Source organism: Euleptes europaea, chromosome 2 (genome assembly GCF_029931775.1).
Source record: "Euleptes europaea isolate rEulEur1 chromosome 2, rEulEur1.hap1, whole genome shotgun sequence".
In the NCBI taxonomy this organism is placed as follows: Eukaryota; Metazoa; Chordata; class Lepidosauria; order Squamata; family Sphaerodactylidae; genus Euleptes; species Euleptes europaea.
This window is the reverse complement of record NC_079313.1, coordinates 94,110,647-94,128,636: the sequence shown is the minus strand read 5'-3', so window position 1 is coordinate 94,128,636 and position 17,990 is coordinate 94,110,647. Positions and strand designations below refer to the sequence as shown.

Below are 17,990 nucleotides of genomic sequence, written 5' to 3'. Positions count from 1 at the left end.
AAAAAGGGGTCGTTCCTGAGCTGAAAGGGCTCTGGAGGCCGGAATGCCCCAGGAACACCCCCGGAGGATGGCACACAGATGTGCGCCCTCCGGATGTTGGTTTGAGTCTGTGCCAGCATCCCTGAGCAGCCTCTTCTCTGTGGCGTGAGGCTGTGCTGGCATCTGGGGGGCCCTGCCGGAGTCCATGCCACCCTGGGCGGCATAAGAAATGGACTGTCACCCTGGGTGGGTCAGGAATGGGCTGTAAACAAAGTAACAGGTGGGGTTTTTTCCTCCTAGAGGTTCATCTCCCTTAAGCTTTCTACAGAGCTTAATTTCTAAAATGAGGGATGACAGCTGAAGCCCACATTATCAAAGAGGGTAACATAGAGCTGGCAACTCTACAAGGAAAGGACAGAAAATGCTTTATATCTGGAGGGGGGAAGGTACCTAACAGATATATAATAGAGGGTTATAAAATTCCAAGCACGATATAGATATTGAATAAGTATTTTTAAAAAACTTTGTCATGATGTTAGAACTCAGGGTATTCAGTGAAGGTGATTGTCCTAATATCCTTGACATCAGACCCAAGAAAGTGCATTTTCACACATTGGATAATCCTATCCTCCAATGTTTTGTACATGAAAATACAGAGGCCCTTGTGCCTGAGTTGGTATGGCCATAAGCAGCGCTGGGCAACCTAGCCAAGTAGTGAATAGATAATTGTGCAGGCAACATAATCCAGACTCAGATGTGCCACGTAGGGACTGCATTCAAGCTAGGGCTGTCGATTTGGTTCGTCCCGAAATGAAAAACCGCCGAATTTCCCCCGATTCGGCGGTTTCCTGTTCGGATGGAACCGAACTAAAAAAAAGGAGGGAAAGGGACTCGCCGAATTCAGCGAATTCAGGGAAACGCAGAATAAATTCGGCAGGTTCGGCATTCCTCGAACCTGCCTTTTCCCGCCTTTAAAGATCGCCCCACCCGGTTTCCTTGGAGTCCCAGGAAACTGGGCTGGGCGGTCTTTAAACTGCTCAGTGCTGCCTGGGCAGGCAGCATGGAGCAGTTTAAACCCCCACCGCCCCCCTTCCTGGGACTCCCAGGAAGGGGGGGTGCGTTTTTAAACTGCTCTGCGCTGCCTGCCCAGGCAGCGCAGAGCAGTTTAAAGACCCACCGCCCCCCTTCCCAGGACTCCCGGTTAGGGTTAGGGCAGTTTAACCTCCCCCCCCCACGCTTCCCGGTCCCAAGGCTCAGCTGTTGCCTCGGGACCCCAACAGCTGAGCCTCGGGACCAGAAGCACGGGGGGAGGGGGGAGTTAAACCGCTCTGCACTGCCTAGGCAGGCAGCACAGAGCAGTTTAAATACCCTAGAGTCCCTAGAAGCCGCCCGGGGGGTCTTGAAAGTTCTCCGCGCTGCCATCCCAGGCAGCGCAGAGGAGTTTAAAGACCCCCCGCCGGGCTTCCAGGGAGTCCCTAGAAGACGGGTGGGGGGTCTTGAAAGTGCTCTGCGCTGCCTGGGATGGCAGCACAGAGGAGTTTAAAGACCCCCTCGGACTTCCAGGGAGTCCCTAGAAGCTGGGCGGGGGGTCTTGAAGTGCTCTGCGCTGCCTGGGATGGCAGCACAGAGGAGTTTAACCTCCCCCCAGCGCTTCCCGGTCCTGAGCCTCCCAACAGCTGAGCCTCGGGACCGGGAAGCACAGGGGGGAGGTTAAACTCCTCTGCACTGCCATCCCAGGCAGCGCAGAGCAGTTTAAAGACCCCCCCCCCCGGCTTCCAGGGACTCCCTGGAAACCGGACGAGGGTCTTTATTCGGCCGAATTGATTCGGGAATGCTGAATCTCGTGCCGAATTCCCCGGATCCGAATTGGGGGAGTTCAGACTTCAGCATTTCCCGAATCAAAACAAGCCAAATTTTGCCAAATCTGAATTTTGCCGAATTTTTTTTTCAACAGCCCTAATTCAAGCAGGTCGCTCCTGATGGAAAACAGCTCAAGACGTCACATAATGTAATACACATCCAATACAAGGCCAACTAGAGGGCACTGATCCCATTTTACAGCTCAGGAACACAGGGACAATGATTCCCAAGATCTGTGCATTCATGGTATGAAATTTTTAAGTAGCAAGAAGGGGGAAAGCATACCTCAAGCATAAGCAGAGTGCCTTTTCTGCATCATGAAGCAACTAATAGTTCTGTTTTATTCACTTAGAATTAAGAGGTAGGGTTTACAGTGTCATGCCAAATGTACTTTACAGATTACAAGTCCTATATAGGGGTGTTGATTCGGTTCGGCCCGAACTGAAAATCAGCCGAATTTCCCTTGATTCGGTGGTTTTTAGTTCGGGACGAACCGAACTCAAAAATGGCGGGCAACCGGGGGGGCTGAATTCAGCGAGTTCGGGAGTTCACTAATAAATCTGGCCAATTCGGGGCCATCAGTAAGCAGCATAACCTTCAGTAAGCAGCATTCTCCTCCCCCGGCCAATCGGTGGCCAAGCTGGGTCTTCTTCTAGCCAATCAGTCAGGATTGAGTACTGGAGGAATCAGCTGATGTGCGGCCCCACCGGGGAAAGAGAGAGAGAGGGAAATCCTCGTGTGTGTGTGCGGGGGTGCTTGTGCACATTCGCTCCTTTCCGTGGCTGCAGGGGGCGCATTTTTGGGGGTACAGACCCCAAACTTTCAGGGGATATTCAGACAAGCCTTTTTAAGAGACCACCCAAGTTTTGTAAAGATGGGTTCAGTGGGGGCAGAAATATCGGCTCCCCCCTTTTCTCTTTCCGTGGCTGCAGGGGGCGCATTTTTGGGTGTGCCGACCCCAAACTTTCAGCAGAGCTTCAGACAAGGCTTCTTAAGAGACCACCCAAGTTTTGTAAACATTGGGTCAGGGCCCCCTGAGATATGGGCTTTCCCCTTTTCCCTATTGGGATGAATGGATCACCCTCAAGAGATGCATACATATGGATCTCATATTGGATACAAATGGAATCATATTGGATTACCCAGCCTCCCATCCCCTCCTGATGGAACAGAAGACAGCCACAGTAAGACCCCCTTGGGGGCTTTAATCTGTATTTTTTCTTTTCTGTGTGTGTGTGTGGGGGGGGGGGAAAGCAGAGTCTGTGTGTGTGTGGGGAGGGAGCAGTTTCTGTGGGTGGGGGGGGAGCCAAAGGGGGCTTTTGCCGGTTCTGCCTGGGGTGTGTGTTCCCCCTCCAGTCTCTCTCTCCCTGGTTTGAGGGGGGGCTTCATTTTTATGTCTTCAGGTTTTCCCTCATTCATAAGATCAGTTAGGTTATTTTGATGCTTGCTCAAAACTGATTTTCAAATGGTGACTTAAAGAATGCATCTGCCTGGTCCCAAGTCCAATGCAAAAGGAGAAATTCCACCTCCTCCTGCTCATTATGCATAGCTAGCTGCCTCTGTCCCTTTCCATGGTTTGCAAACTCCCAGGTGTCAGCTGTTGCTTTGCACTGTTGCAAAGGTGTTGCATTGCGTGCTTGTGTTGCTTTGCAGTTGTATTGTTTTGCAAAATTCTTCATACCTGCCCCACCCTTTGCATGTTTGCAAAGGTATTGCTTGCAGTTGTGTTGCTTTGCAAAGTTCTTAGCACCTGCCCCGCCCTTGCTCTCATCAGCTGTTTGTCGGGGCTGGGAGCTTTGTGTGTGGGCGGCAAGCTCTGCTCAGAGATGTACATTAAGGGTGGGGGGACCCCTTTCGGGGCTCATATCTCAGCCCCCCCCCCGACCCAATCTTTACAAAACTTGGGGGGTCTGGCAAGAAGGGTCCTTTGAAGCTCCTCTGAAAGTTTGGGACCTCTACCCCCAAAAACGCTCCCCCAGAGCCGTGGAAAGGCGCGGTTGTGTTTTTAATGGCTTTATTCGGCCAACTTTTTTCCCCGAACTTTGAATTCCCGCCGAATTACACAGACCCGAAGTGGGGGAGTTCGGAGTTCAGCATATCCCGAATCTAAACGGGCCGAATTCAGCCGAATCCGAATTTTTTTTAATTCAACAGCCCTAGTCCTATATGAAATTAACCACTGACTGTCAGCAGACTTGAACACATAATGTTCTCAATTTGTTTTATCCCCTCCTCTCAGCAACTTTTCACAAAACAAGTTCTTATTTTCCCTCACAACTCCTCCTCTTGCTATCTTCTTATAGGCAAGTTTTCCTGGTCTGTGTTCCTACTTCCTCCTGATTTACCAAAACTTAGCCCAGGAGCCTGTTTCAATAACAAGGCTACGTCCTGGCATATGGGAAGTAAATTACTTCTGATATTGTGTTCAGTGCTTTTCTCTCACCATTGAATAAGCACCGTCTATGTCTCCCCAGCCCTGACCTGGATGGCCCAGGCAAGCCTGATCTCGTCAGATCTCAGAAGCTAAGCAGGGTCAGCCCTGGTTAATATTTGGATGGGAGACCACCAAGGAAGACCAGGGTTGCTGTGCAGAGGAAGGCACTGGCAAACCACCTCTCTTAGTTTCTTGCCATGAAAACCCCAAAAAGGGGTTGCCATAAGTCGGCTGCGACTTGACGACACTTTACACACACACACACATGTCTCCCCAATATCTTTAGAATTTTGGAGAAGGGACCTCGGAGCACAGGTTAAGGCAGGGGTTTCAAGTATAAGGACTGACAGACAGACTGGCAGGCAGGTAGGCAGGCAGGCACATACACCCCAATTACCCCTTTCTCTTTTCCTCATGACTGGGGAATGCACCGGCAAATCACCCTGTATACAAAGTCTGCCAAGTAAATGTCGGTATATGAAGTCACCCCATGGGTCAGGAATGACCTGGTGCTTGCACAGGGGACTACCTTTACCTTTACCTCACTCCTAAAAAAAAAAGCTAAGACAGTACACTTTAAGTTTTGTAATATTCATCTTTATCAGACTTAAAGGCTTTATGAAAAGCTGAAGGCAACCCCTTTCCTTGCCTTTCCCCCATCTCCTCTCCCTACACATTTCAGTTGCATTTCCTGCTGGTTTTCCTAATCTCAGTGGGCTGGGAGAAGGATCTACCAATAGTAGTAGCATCTGATTTGCATTTAACACTAGGGAATTGGGGAGAAAAGGTCAGAGAAGAAAAAATAGGCAAATGCATTTAAAAGAATACATTTTATGGCAGGTTTTTTTTTTCCTGCTTGCCTCAGTAAAGGCTTTTTGTTATGTGATAGAGAACTGTTGATTATTTTTTTTGCCATCACAGTAACAGTTATTGTATCAAAAATATAGGTTATATTTACACTTACAAGCACAGCTTTCAAAGCCAGAATGTTTGTAATGGCTGCTACAGGCTTTGGTAATGTATACTGAAAATAAATAATCAAGTGGAGATGTTGCTTTAAAATTGGAAAGTTTGACGGGTGGTGTGGGAATGAACATCAGGCTATCGACGAGGGCAGCTTAACTATATTCACCAGCATTAAATCTTCTCTTGCCCACTAACTTAAATCACTTTTAAAATGATTTGAAAATTCCTGGACGATAAGCTTGTCAATCATTCTTTACTATGCCTAGCTAAGTGCAGTCTCCATATCACTCACAATGCAATCTTAAACAGAGTTACACCTTCTCTAACTAAGCCCATGGATTTATGGCCAAACTGCACATTACCTGTGACACGAGTTTGCTTGAGGTTCCCTCAGCACTATGGTGTCTGGGTGCTGGGGCTTGATTCTCTATAGGAGCACGACGTGGGGAAGAGGGGGCTTCAGCCTTTCCTCCATGCTGTTTTCCTTAGGCCACAAGGAGCCCCTATTTGTTCTGCTGTGGGGCTCTATATGTACTGACTGCAGCATGGGGTAAATATCCCCGAATTGCTGCTTTGGCTTGGGGAAATTATGTGGGAGGGAAGGCTGAAGCAATGCTTCTCACCGTGTCACGCTCCTGAGCTGAACTGGGCCTCAGAGCACTTCTGTCTGCAAAAAGAGGACTCAGTCGGGTTGGGGAAGCCCCAGTCCAACTCATGTCACAGGTAATGGGATGTTTGACCCTTCAGAAAGCTGTAATTCTATTTAGTATTGTACTCTCTGCATACCTAGGGTTGCCAGCTCTGGGTTGGGAAATACCTGGAGATTTTTGGGGTGGAGCCTGAGGAGGGCAGGGTTTGGGAAGGGGAGGGACTTCAGTGCCATAGAGTCCAACTGCCAAACAGCCATTTTCTCCAGGTGATCTGATCTCTATCGGTTGGAGATCAGTTGAATCAGCAGGAGATCTCCAGCTAGTACCTGGGGTTCGGCAACCCTATGTGTACCAGATTCTGGGGACAAGCAAAAGGGAAGGGCCCTCAGCTTCATGCCATGCTTGTGTAGTTCCAAGTGGGGGAAAATGTTTGAGTAGATGAGAGAAGAGGCCCTTGCCTGGGTTCTTAAGAAATGTGTTTCCTCTATTTTAAAATGTTAAGGTTTTTCCTGTAAGAGAAATCACTTTGTCTTAACATTGATGAAAACTTCTCTCTCTCTCTCCACGCCCCCTCCCACTATGTTCCTGGTCACTATTTACTCACCTTTAGAAAATATGGACACTGTTATGGAAAGAAACACTGAAACTGTGTTTTGTGTTTGTAGGCTCTGTTAATGGATTTGGCACAATTTTCTCTTGGGCTCATTTCTTACCTGTAAAATGCAGCTGAGGTATTTAAGGGAAAAGATAACTTTCTATAAATTACACAGAAAACTGGCAACAGGAATGGAATGCTTTTGCCCAAATCAAGAATTATATATACTAGGGATTCTAGCTGATACAATGGCAATAATCATAGAACAAAAGCTTCTAATCTCTGATATTCTCTGACGATATGGTTCCACATAGCTGGAAGCTATTTTTATTGCATTAAAAAGCAGCCCTCAGGTGTATGAGATCATATTGGAACTGGCACATGGATAATAAGCTTTTGGGAGCAATTGTATTAAAGTGTTTTCACAGGATTAAGTTAAAAGGAGTTCTGATTCTTGCTTAGCAGCTATTTGTCCTGTAAATAGCAGTGTGTAGCTGCATTCCAGAGTGTTTTAGGTCACTGGCAAATTCTGAGGTGGAAAAGAAATTATGAAGCATAAAGCATTTCATCTCCTTTCTTTCTTTTTCTGTCTCATACGACTTGAGGGAGGGGAGAGGATGGTCAGTTCAGAGAGAACAAGGACAATAATAATTAGGAAAAACCGGGCTTTTAATAACTTCTGTATCCTGGAAGGGTGGATAAAAGGCTGTTTGAGGTAAGCCAGCATGACACAACCAGAGCTTTTCTAAGTCAAGCCTCCCATTTCCTAAGGAAATCCCAACCTTATGACTGTGTGTGAATGAAAGGGAAGTAGGAGAAGGAGAAAGGTTCTCAAAAAGGTCTTGCTCCAGCACTTTGTTGCTCATATCATTCTGTTTAGCACTCGTCCTTCTGGATATTCTATAAAGTACTGGAGCCAAATGCCTGTACTGTAGAACCTTATGACCAGCCGTAGTTGCCAAAAGTTGAACTTTTTACCATTTTGTAAGGGGCTGAAAGGGCCTGGCAGAATCACCTCTTCATTCTTTCAAGAAACAAGCAGGGGTGTGAGGAGGAGGAGAAGGAGAAAAGAAGTTTTTTTTATATACCCTGCTTTTCTCTACCCTAAGGAATCTCAAAGCAGCTTACAGTCGCCTTCCCCCCCCCACACACACACACAAAACAGCCACCTTGTGAGGTAGGTGAGGCTGTGAGAGTTCTGAGAGAACTGTGACTAGCCCAGGGTCACCCAGCAGGCTTTATGGAGAGGAGCTGGGAATCAAATCCAGATCTCCAGATTAGAGTCTGCCACACTTAACCACTACACACCATGCTGGAGGAGGTATGTTCCCTCTATCACCACCAGGTTCAAAAAAGGCCACACAAGAGTTTAGGAGGAGGATGCTTAGGGGTGGCAAAATGTGCACCTACATTGCAAATATTAAAGTTATTTCATTCCAAGGAATCCTGGGAGTTGTAATTTTACCAGAAGCTAAAGCTCTTTAAAAGAATTAAAGTTACCAAAAAAAGTACAGATGCTCCAGTTTTATCAATGAGCTACCTGGATTTTGGGGGGTTCTGGGGCTTTTCTGATGTTGGAGGGCCTCATTAGACAAGCCTTTTGAAATGAGGATGGAATAATTTATTCCGTTAAGTCCTGATCTGTTCCAGTTTGCCACCAAATTCCACCTGCAATAGAATTCAGCATCAAGTCCACTTAAGATCAGTTCTCTGCTAGAATGCTTATGCAGCTCTAGTGATAATGGCTTCTTTTTGGCAGTGTTATGATTGCTACAAGAAATATTTGACTAATGTTATATTAGTGTTTGCTACAGCACATGTGTAAAGTTTACAGAAAGTAAATTTTTTCATCCAGATTACCAGACACCGGTAGACAGCTATGTAAAGATTCAAGTATTGCATGCATGTGTATTAGGGTTGCCATCTCTGGGTTGGGAAATACCTGGAGATTTTGGGGCAGAGTCTGATGAGGGTGGGGTTTGGAGAGGGGAGGGACTTCAGCACCATAGAGTCCAATGGCCAAAGAGGCCATTGTCTCCAGGGGGACTGATCTCTATCGGCTGGAGATCAGTGTTAATAGCAGGATATCTCCAGCCACCACCTGGAGGTTGGCAACCCTAATGTGCATGTATTACTTCCAGACTACATGGGTTTGCTGCAGGAAATCCAGTGTAACCTGTAGCAGGCTCTCAGAAATAGATATGATGAGTACCAACTATACCAAATCAGAGGACTTCACTGTGGTACACAGTTGTCCAGCAACACCTGAGTGAGAAGTGTAGCAATTGCAGGTCTTGCCTGAATAGCGCTTTCCCAATCCAGGGAGTGCCTTTGTAGTAAAAGAATAAGAGCAGCTGCTGAACTCTAGCCCTTTGCAATGACTGTTCTTTCAGACAGGTACTATGTGCAGCTGATGGCCAGCGTACAAATCAAAAAAGGACTGCAAGCCAGTGTTGAAAGGAGTGTACAGCTGCTGCCTGCCAGACCCAATCAAAGGCTGCTCTGCTGTTACAACAAAGAGCAGGGGTTGATCCCGTCTTAGTATGGGTGAGCCTCAGATAGCAGAAGAGAGAGGCAGAGGTGGAGATTCATCAAGTTTCAGTGCAGTGCACCATACAACGTGTTATGTAACTGACAAAAACCCAGAAATAATTCTTTGCAAAAGGCGTAAATGGCATCAGCGAAAAGAGATTCACTCTTACTAGAGGTAGGGAGCAGGGAAAAGCCTCCACTTTCTTTTCCCAAGGGAAACTAAACATTGCCCGGGTGGTTCATCCCTGTCTCTTATCTTTACACTTGATTTAAATCCCCTGAGTTACTTGATTCAAATGTTCTTCAGCCTAATGTTTCTAAGAAATGTAAGTCTGGCATGCCACTGAATTTAATAAACATTAAGGAGTTACGGAAGAGAGATCAGGGAAGTATCTTAAGAGTCTCAAAATGCTAACTGGTGGAGCTGATACAGATATTTGCCTGAGTGCCAGTCCTGAAGATGTTGCCTCACTCTGTTCTGTCTCCTCTGGTACAGTAGCAGTGTTTTATCCTTGATCTGGAGGGCTTTTATACCTGGTCTGAGGAGTGAATGGAAGAAGACAGGTTTCCATGGTACAGCTGTTTGGGCTCAGCCACAGTAGCAGCAAAGATGGGCCACAGAAGGGGGACAAATGAGCAAGTGGGAAAAGTAAAGATTGAATTGTTGGGTCTTATTTATGTTGCTTGGTTTTGATATCCAAAGGTATGTGCTCAGATGTATTTCTCATTTCTTTGTTCCATTCATGTGCATATCGTAGCCAAATATGTGCAGATTGGAGGTTAGTCTTTTATGTTATCAGGATGCTTAATAGTATATTGCCCAAATCTCCTTGATCAGTATAGTTCAGTGTAGTTCTCTGCACTTCTTCCCTTGTACAATAAATAGAAAACAGCTAATATTCCAGTGCTGTGTCTTCTCTTCTCTGTACTGTTTTTCCATGCAAGAACAGCGGTACAAAGCCACGTCGTACCTTACAAAGTAGGCATTCCCCATACCTCGTGCAAACCCCAGTGGCCAAATTGTACAAATGAATTTATCAGTTGTGCCAAAGTAGGTTGTTGTTAATGAAATCTCATGCTACAATAGAGCAATCTAAGCAGGTCTAGACACCGCCTAAAGAACCAAGTTCCTGGTGAATGGGAGGCATGCAGAAGCAGGAGGTGCTACCAACATGTGAGGTCTCTCCGCCTGAGATTTTTCTCTTTAATTAGATTGTAACCCCTATGGATTTCATGGGCAGGAAACCCCACTTACTCACCTGTCAATTCAACACCTTGCAAATAAGCCCCTCTAGCCAGGGTTGTTAGATCTGATGACTGGGTAGGTGAACTGTCTGCAAAACACTTGTCTTTTGGCTGAGATTGATTATTCCCTCCTGCAGCTGAATGAACTCATGACTCAGAGCATATTATGAGAAGTTAAAGTGCATAACAATTAATGCACAGAGGTGGAACAGAGTGCTAAAGCCCTCCCTGTTTACCCAAATGGGAACTGTGCTTGTTCTTCATGGGTTTAGAGATGTCCTTATTTTATCTCAAGGAGTCTTTAATGAAAAAAGCCTGCTTGAATTGTATCTACAGGATGCTTCTGGTCTAATCTATTCTCTTGCGCATGTGTTTTTATTTTTGCAGAACCATGTGAGACACGCTGCGGCCGCAAGAGACACACACAGGGAGTTTTGAGGGTCACGTTCTGTTGCCTCTTCACTCCCCACTGCAGGATGGAACAGAGGAAGATCTGGCCTCGGATATGGGACTCCGACGGCTGGTCAGTGGCCCTGATGTTTCTTTTCTTGGTTTCCTTTTCAAGAGATGCCGCAAGCACTTCCATTTACAACACCTTTCATTCTGAGAACCGTGATTGGACTTTCAACCACTTGACTGTCCATCAGGCCACTGGAGCAGTCTATGTGGGAGCCATCAATCGGGTTTACAAGCTGTCTGGAAATTTGACCATCTTGGTAGCTCACAAGACAGGACCCGAGGAGGACAACAAGTCTTGCTACCCACCGCTCATAGTGCAACCCTGCAGTGAGATTCTGACGCTCACCAACAATGTTAACAAGCTGCTGATCATTGACTACTCTGAAAATAGGTTGCTGGCCTGTGGAAGCCTCTACCAGGGAGTATGCAAACTTCTGCGACTGGATGATCTTTTCATACTGGTGGAGCCATCTCACAAAAAAGAGCACTATCTTTCCAGCGTTAACCAGACTGGCACTATGTATGGAGTTATAGTTCGTTCTGAGGGTGAGGATGGGAAGCTGTTCATTGGTACGGCAGTGGATGGCAAGCAGGATTACTTCCCCACTCTCTCCAGCCGCAAGCTGCCACGTGACCCAGAGTCATCAGCTATGTTGGATTACGAGCTCCACAGCGACTTTGTTTCATCGCTCATCAAAATCCCCTCAGACACACTGGCCCTGATCTCTCACTTTGATATCTTCTATATCTACGGATTTGCCAGTGGCAATTTTGTTTATTTTCTAACTGTCCAACCAGAGACACCTGAGGGCGTATCTATCAACTCAGCCAGTGATCTCTTCTACACATCTCGAATTGTGCGTCTCTGCAAGGATGACCCCAAGTTCCACTCCTATGTGTCTCTACCTTTTGGCTGTGTCAAGGGTGATGTGGAATATCGACTCCTACAGGCTGCCTTCCTTTCTAAGCCAGGGGAGGTGCTGGCCAGGTCTCTCAATATCACTGGCCAGGATGATGTCCTTTTTGCCATCTTCTCCAAAGGGCAGAAACAGTATCACCAGCCCCCTGATGACTCAGCTCTTTGCATCTTCCCCATCCGTGCAATCAATGGCCAAATTAAGGACCGCCTGCAGTCTTGCTACCAGGGGGAAGGCAACCTGGAACTCAACTGGCTACTAGGGAAAGATGTTCAGTGTACCAAGGCGGTAAGAGTGTTCGTAGTATTTTAGTTAACTTTCCTTGGGAGGAAGGTATGAAGAACAGAAGCATGCTGTGATCCAAGAACTTGTTTCTTGGCTTTCTGAATACCATTTGATGGTTATAAACAAGCAGGTTCAAGTAATAACTCACTTATTGGCTCACCCTGTTATACAGGCTTTGTTTTTGCATGCCTGGGTGTAAAATAAAAGCACCGATGCTATTCTGTCACCATTAGCAGGCTATTCGGAAAGCATTGTCTAGAAAACAATTCTCACTTAGAAACACTACTGTTTAAAGTGTCGTCAAGTTGTTTCTGCCTTTGGTCCCCATGTGTCAAAATGAGGAATATAATTGATTCATGTATCATGATGGAAAGGTGAATTCTTTAATGAGCAATAGTTCTGTTATTATGGTAATAGAAGCCAGTAATACAAAGCATTTGAATTGGAGGATTCGGTTTCTGCCCAGTCTGATACCAAACCTGAGAGAGGCTCCAAGGAATGCCAACAAGAAGGCTTCATCCAAATGAGCCTCAAAGATTAATGACAATTAGAGTCCCCTTCTTTGTTCTTGATTGATATTGCTGTCCCATTTTAGCAGGTACAGAAGAACCGAGAAACCTCTCTTTCCATATCAAAGGGAGCAATCCTAGGCAGGCCTACACAGAAGTAAGTCCCATGCTATTCATTAGGGCATAGTTCCAGAAAAGCTTCCTCAGGATTGCTGCCAAAATCAAGGTTATCTGTAGCTTTAGAGCAAATAAAGAAATTTGTGGCGACCAATAGAGGCAGTTCATTTAAGGTGCTATATGAACACAGCTAGTGGAAACTGGGGTTTTTTTCAGTAGCGAGACCGTGAGGTTTGTTAGCTTGTCTGCAGTTAGGTCGGAATCTTGTTTGGGCCCTGACTGCATAAATAACATTTGTTTGCTCTTCAAGGGTTTCCATTTACTGAAGTACTCTGAGTGCTTGCAGAGAAAGAACAGTCATTTATTCTCTCTTCCTGTTTAGAGAAGACAGGAGCAAGAGCAAGGGACTTTTCTAGGGTAACGGAAAAGTCAAGACTAGAGTTCCGATAGTCAGCATCTCGACACAAGCTGTCTTCTGAACCCAGCTTGTTTCACAAGCATACAGTCTTGAAAGAAACCTGGGAAAGGGAAAAGGGGAACTGCACAGTTCTGTCAGCTGCTTAGAACATCCCGTGGGATTGACAGAGGCTGTCTTTTCTGCTGCTCTGCTCAGCCGGTTGAAGTGCCCATCTTCTTGAGGGGAAGTGCTTTGAGGGTGTGGAACGTTAACTCTGTTATCAATTCATACCGTTGTGCAGGACAGAGTTGGCTGTGTCGCTGAAAGGAAGGAGCAGCCTCCAGTAGGAAATCACAATTTCCTTTCAGAGTGCAGACACCTGCACTCCCCATGCGACTAGCAGCTGATTTTTCACAAGTAGGGAAGGTGATTTTGGCCATCATATTTCTGCCAGATCATTTCTAGGGGGAAAAGCCCCCCAAATAGAGAGAGGGAGTCTTTGTTTAATTAGGAAATGCAATGCAATCACAGAAAGATGAAAAAAATAGTTAGGGGTTAGCTCAGTGTTTACTTGCCTCCCTGGATTTGCTGGGCTATGGAGGTAAAATGCCAATTCAAGATATGACTCAGGAAAACGTGGGAGGGAGTGCTTATGAAAAATAGATTGTGCTGTCTTTGTCTTCTCAGAAGGAGCTTTGGATGGCATTTTGTGTGGGTCTGTAAATGTTTTTTCTAGAACAAGGGAGTATTAAACAATCACAAAATCTCCTCCTGTATCCAAATTAATCCACCCTCTTTATGCAGTTCTTTGGGTCACTCTTAAGTTTGCACTGTGCACTTATCCACAGAGGGGAAAAGGGGGTTTGCTATTCCTCCCTTGTCCCAGGATTTCAGAGTGGTGGCCTCAGCCAATCAGGACAGGTGATGAGGATGGCAACGATGGGGTCCATGAAACTGTTGACCTGAGTGGGTTTTGCACAGGCATTCCACAGCAGCGAGGTTGATGGCAAACCATAGGAAAGCTTTTATTTGTGTAGCATTAAAGATAAACGGAGTAAGCAGACTGGATTTCTGACCATTACTTGGTCCTAAGGTGCTCTACAGAAGGATCAGATAACAGTGGGGTTGCCACCAGGCAATTATTTTAAACAATCTGATCTGTTTGTTTGCCATCTCATTACAGTAGTTTTTGAAAGGTCAGGAATAGGTACTGTGCATAGTTTTAAGTGAACTGGCATAAGCAAATGACCAGGCATTGGTTTTTTTTTTTTTTTTTAAGAGAAACTGTGAGGGTTTTTAATGAAATTATTTGCAGCAGGCCATCCCTCTCTCAGCTAGATCTTCTTGGAACTGGATATAGTGTCGTTCTCATAAATGAGACTGAATCACACAAAAGGAAAAACAACAACAACAACAGTGTAGTCGGCAGTGATGTGTGACTTGAAGGATTGTGTGGACAAACCCCAGTCAAGGATTTTATGACTGTAGAAGAAGGAAGAAGCAAGTTTTCCTGTTAGTGTGGAAACGTTGAGGGTCACTCATAGTTCTTGTAACACAGCTGTCCAAATCACAGCTGTGTTACAATGAGTGAAGCTGGTATGTTGGTGGGCATGCATTGTCAAATTGACCCATAACATATGATTCAAGAATGATACAGTGAACTGAATCTCCAAGATTGGTTTCAAAGCGATTCGAAAGCAAAACAAACACAGAAAACAACAACAACTGTTCCTGGCCTCAAATTTCAAAATGCTGACTTAGGTTCAAATGATCAAAAATGTTTGTATGTCAATCAGATTTTTCCTAGGAGAGTTCAAAAAGTATAATCTTTGTATTTCTTTCACACTCACCTGTATGTGTTTTTTTTTCCCTTTTCAGCCAGTCCCAATAGATGATAACTTCTGTGGGTTGGACATTAACCAGCCACTGGGAGGCTCCATACCTGTAGAGGGAGTGACCCTTTACACTTCTAGCCGGGATCGGATGACTTCTGTCACTTCCTATGTATACAATGACTATAGTGTGGTGTTTGTTGGGACCAAGAGTGGCAAGCTGAAAAAGGTAAGTCTGCACTTTTGGCTCCAGGGAGCCCGAGGCCATGTCTTTTCTTTTCTCCATATATTGGTGGTCCACAAGGGGACTGCCAACTTCTGTTAGTTCTGGGAATCTATTTACTGTTTAAAAGTTCACGTTAGAAAAGAGTTCGTGTTAAAAAATAGTTAATAATTCGTGTTAAAAAAGAGTTAATAGATTACTCCTCAAAACAATCATGAGGTAAGTTGAACTACTGTTGCGTCTACTGTTGATTGTTGTATAAATTCAAATCCATCCATTACAAACGCTGAATAGGTGCAGAAGTGACGTAATATTAAAAGATGGGGATGTGCAGGAATTGTCCACTCAGATGTCCACTTGAGGAATTCTCATTGTTTCAAAGCATAGGAATACTCCTAGGGTGATGCTACTCAATGTCGCCAAGTTTACATTATTCACTTATTTGCCACTTTCTTCCACCGTGGGATCTATCTGCCGTCTGACGGTCATCTGAAGCTGTGTAGCTGATCATTTTCTAGATACATTTCGTATTTGATCAAAGTCTAAACTTCTGTGTTGCTTAGAAAATATGCATGTCTTCCAAAATGACTTGCTGTTTGGAAGAAATATCATTGTTAATGTATTTATTTATTGAATGGCTGAGATGCCAGTGGCTGATGTTAAAGAAGTGGCTTTGACTAGAGTTTTAAAAGTCTTTTATACATTGGTTGTTGAACTGTATTAAAACCAAGAGTGAACATATAGACATTAATGTGTAGATGTTGGTTTTTGTTTATATTTCTCTTATTCTCAAGTGAAAAAGAGACATTTTATAATAGACTGATAATGATTCCTAGCAAAAAATGTGTGTGTTTTTCCCAGCAAAGCAGCTGAAACATAACTTTTCTTGGTAAGGTATTCAGGACTGTCAGGATGATCTTGCAAAAGACTGCTAAAGATTTAAATGCACGCTTTTGGTAATTGAAAAGCTTGTTTACAGCTTATGAAATACATCTGAACATGCTGAGGCAAAATTTTGCCTACCATTTATTTGTATTTTTTTTAAAAATAACTCATCTGCCCTTGAAACTTTCCTTGAGACTGTACCAGTGGAATGAAAGAATACATAAATATGGACACTTAAGAAAAAGATAATTCCAGATCTGATAGGATGACAGTAAGTGATTACCTTCTGGCAAGGGCACAATGTCACATCTTTGGATTTTTGCTTGATGTTTGTGATAGGCACATGTTCCCAGACGAGATTAACTGTACTTTCGCAGAGTTAGATTGCACCCTTTCATCTGTATTACCTGATTGCCTTCACATAACCGTTTTAGACCAAACTACATGTTCGGGTTTTTCGTGAGTTGGATTTCGGTTCCGTGCAGTTGTGGGAAATGGCTTTTAAAAAATACCGGAGAGCCCAAACAGGCTCAAAACACCACTGCAGGGGGAGGAAGGGCTCCTGCCTCCTTCCCACCAAGCTATTTTCCTGTGCAGAAACACCACCAGGGGAAGTTATTCCATGCTGCTCCATGTGCACAGAATATTCCATGCGGAACAGCAAACAACAGGAAAATAACTCCCAGGACCATTTCCACATGAGAAAATGGCTTGGAGGGGAAGGCAGGAGCCCTCCCCGCCCCAGTAGCATTCTGAGTCCATTCAGGCTCTCCTTTATTTTGTCCATGCCATTCCCCACAACTGCTGTGTGGCTGCAGGGAGCCTGAGTTAAAAATAACTGCATGTGTGGTTTGGCCCTTACACATTAAGAAGCAGGTGCTTGTGAATTTGGACTTGCTGTTAATTCAATGAATGTAAGATTCACCAGGAGCCCCATGGTGCAGAGTGTTAAGCTGCAGTACTGCAGTCAAAAGCTCTGCTCACGACCTGAGTTCGATCCCAACGGAAGTCGGTTTCAGGTAGCCGGCTCTAGGTTGACTCAGCCTTCCATCCTTCTGAGGTCGGTCAAATGAGTACCCAGCTTGCTGGGGGTAAAGGGAAGATGACTGGGGAAGGCACTGGAAAACCACCCCGCAAACAAAGTCTGCCTTGGAAACATCGGGATGTGACGTCACCCCATGGGTCAGGATTGACCCGGTGCTTGCACAGGGGAACTTTACCTTTACCTTTTTAAGATTCACCAGAAAGTGATTTTGTTCAAGGGGGTTTTGAGACAGTACTCATGTGCTGGGTGGGTCCATTTCATTGTCAGAATGCTTACCTATACCTTCACTACCTATTCTTCCTGGACATGTTCAGTTATCAGAGAATAATTATTGGCACTTTGAAAGTGTGGAAAAGAACATAAGAAGTGTCATTTCTTGCCAAGTTGGCTCTTTTTTCAAGGATCAGAGGCAATGTGTCAGACATGTGTTGTGTCCTAACTGATCCCCATAGCTGATAAGGATGGATGTAATAACCAAATGAACCCTGCAGTCTGCCTGGTTGGACTCTTGCAGTATACTTTGGCATATATAAGGGCAAAAGAAAACAGGCTTGCCTGGGGATATTTCATAAGGCCCTCACTAGAAAGCTGCCATCTGGACATGTCTGACTCCTTACAATATTGATGAAGTTCTATAAACAAAACAACAAAACAATACATAATGGCTTTTATTAAGACCAGCCAAAAACAACACCGTGTGCAAATGTTACAGTTCTCTAGAACTCTTCATCATGCTGGATGTTAAGAAACAAATAGGCAGGAGGGGAGGATCCTTCATGTAATACTGATCTTATAGCACTTTTCTTCCTGGAATCTGCTCTGCTGACTTCAGAGAGTGAAGGGTATGCTAAGGATCAGATTGTACCCCTGGCATTCTGGGAATGGTAAACAATCTGGGATAAAGAGGCAGAAAATTGAAAGCCATCTCAATTCAAACTAGCCACACATCTCGTGCCCTTAGGGTTGCCAGCTCTGAGATGGAAAATACCTGGAGATTTGGGGTCATGGAGCTTGAGGAGGGCAGGGTTGGGGAGGGGAGGGACTTCAGTGGGGTATAATG

The 17,990-nt window shown here is 45.1% G+C and overlaps 1 protein-coding gene across 1 annotated transcript in view; it reads left to right on the top strand.

Moving 5' to 3' along the window:
- Positions 1 to 10,687: 10,687 nt before the first annotated feature.
- The window catches only part of PLXNA2 (plexin A2), a 451,224-nt gene continuing 443,921 nt past the window's right edge, over positions 10,688 to 17,990 (top strand). The window contains exons 1-2 of the mRNA XM_056844100.1: positions 10,688 to 11,925; positions 14,824 to 15,006. Of these exons, the coding sequence (XP_056700078.1) occupies positions 10,738 to 11,925; positions 14,824 to 15,006 (1,371 nt within the window). The 5' untranslated portion in view covers positions 10,688 to 10,737. The remainder of the gene's footprint in view (positions 11,926 to 14,823; positions 15,007 to 17,990) is intronic.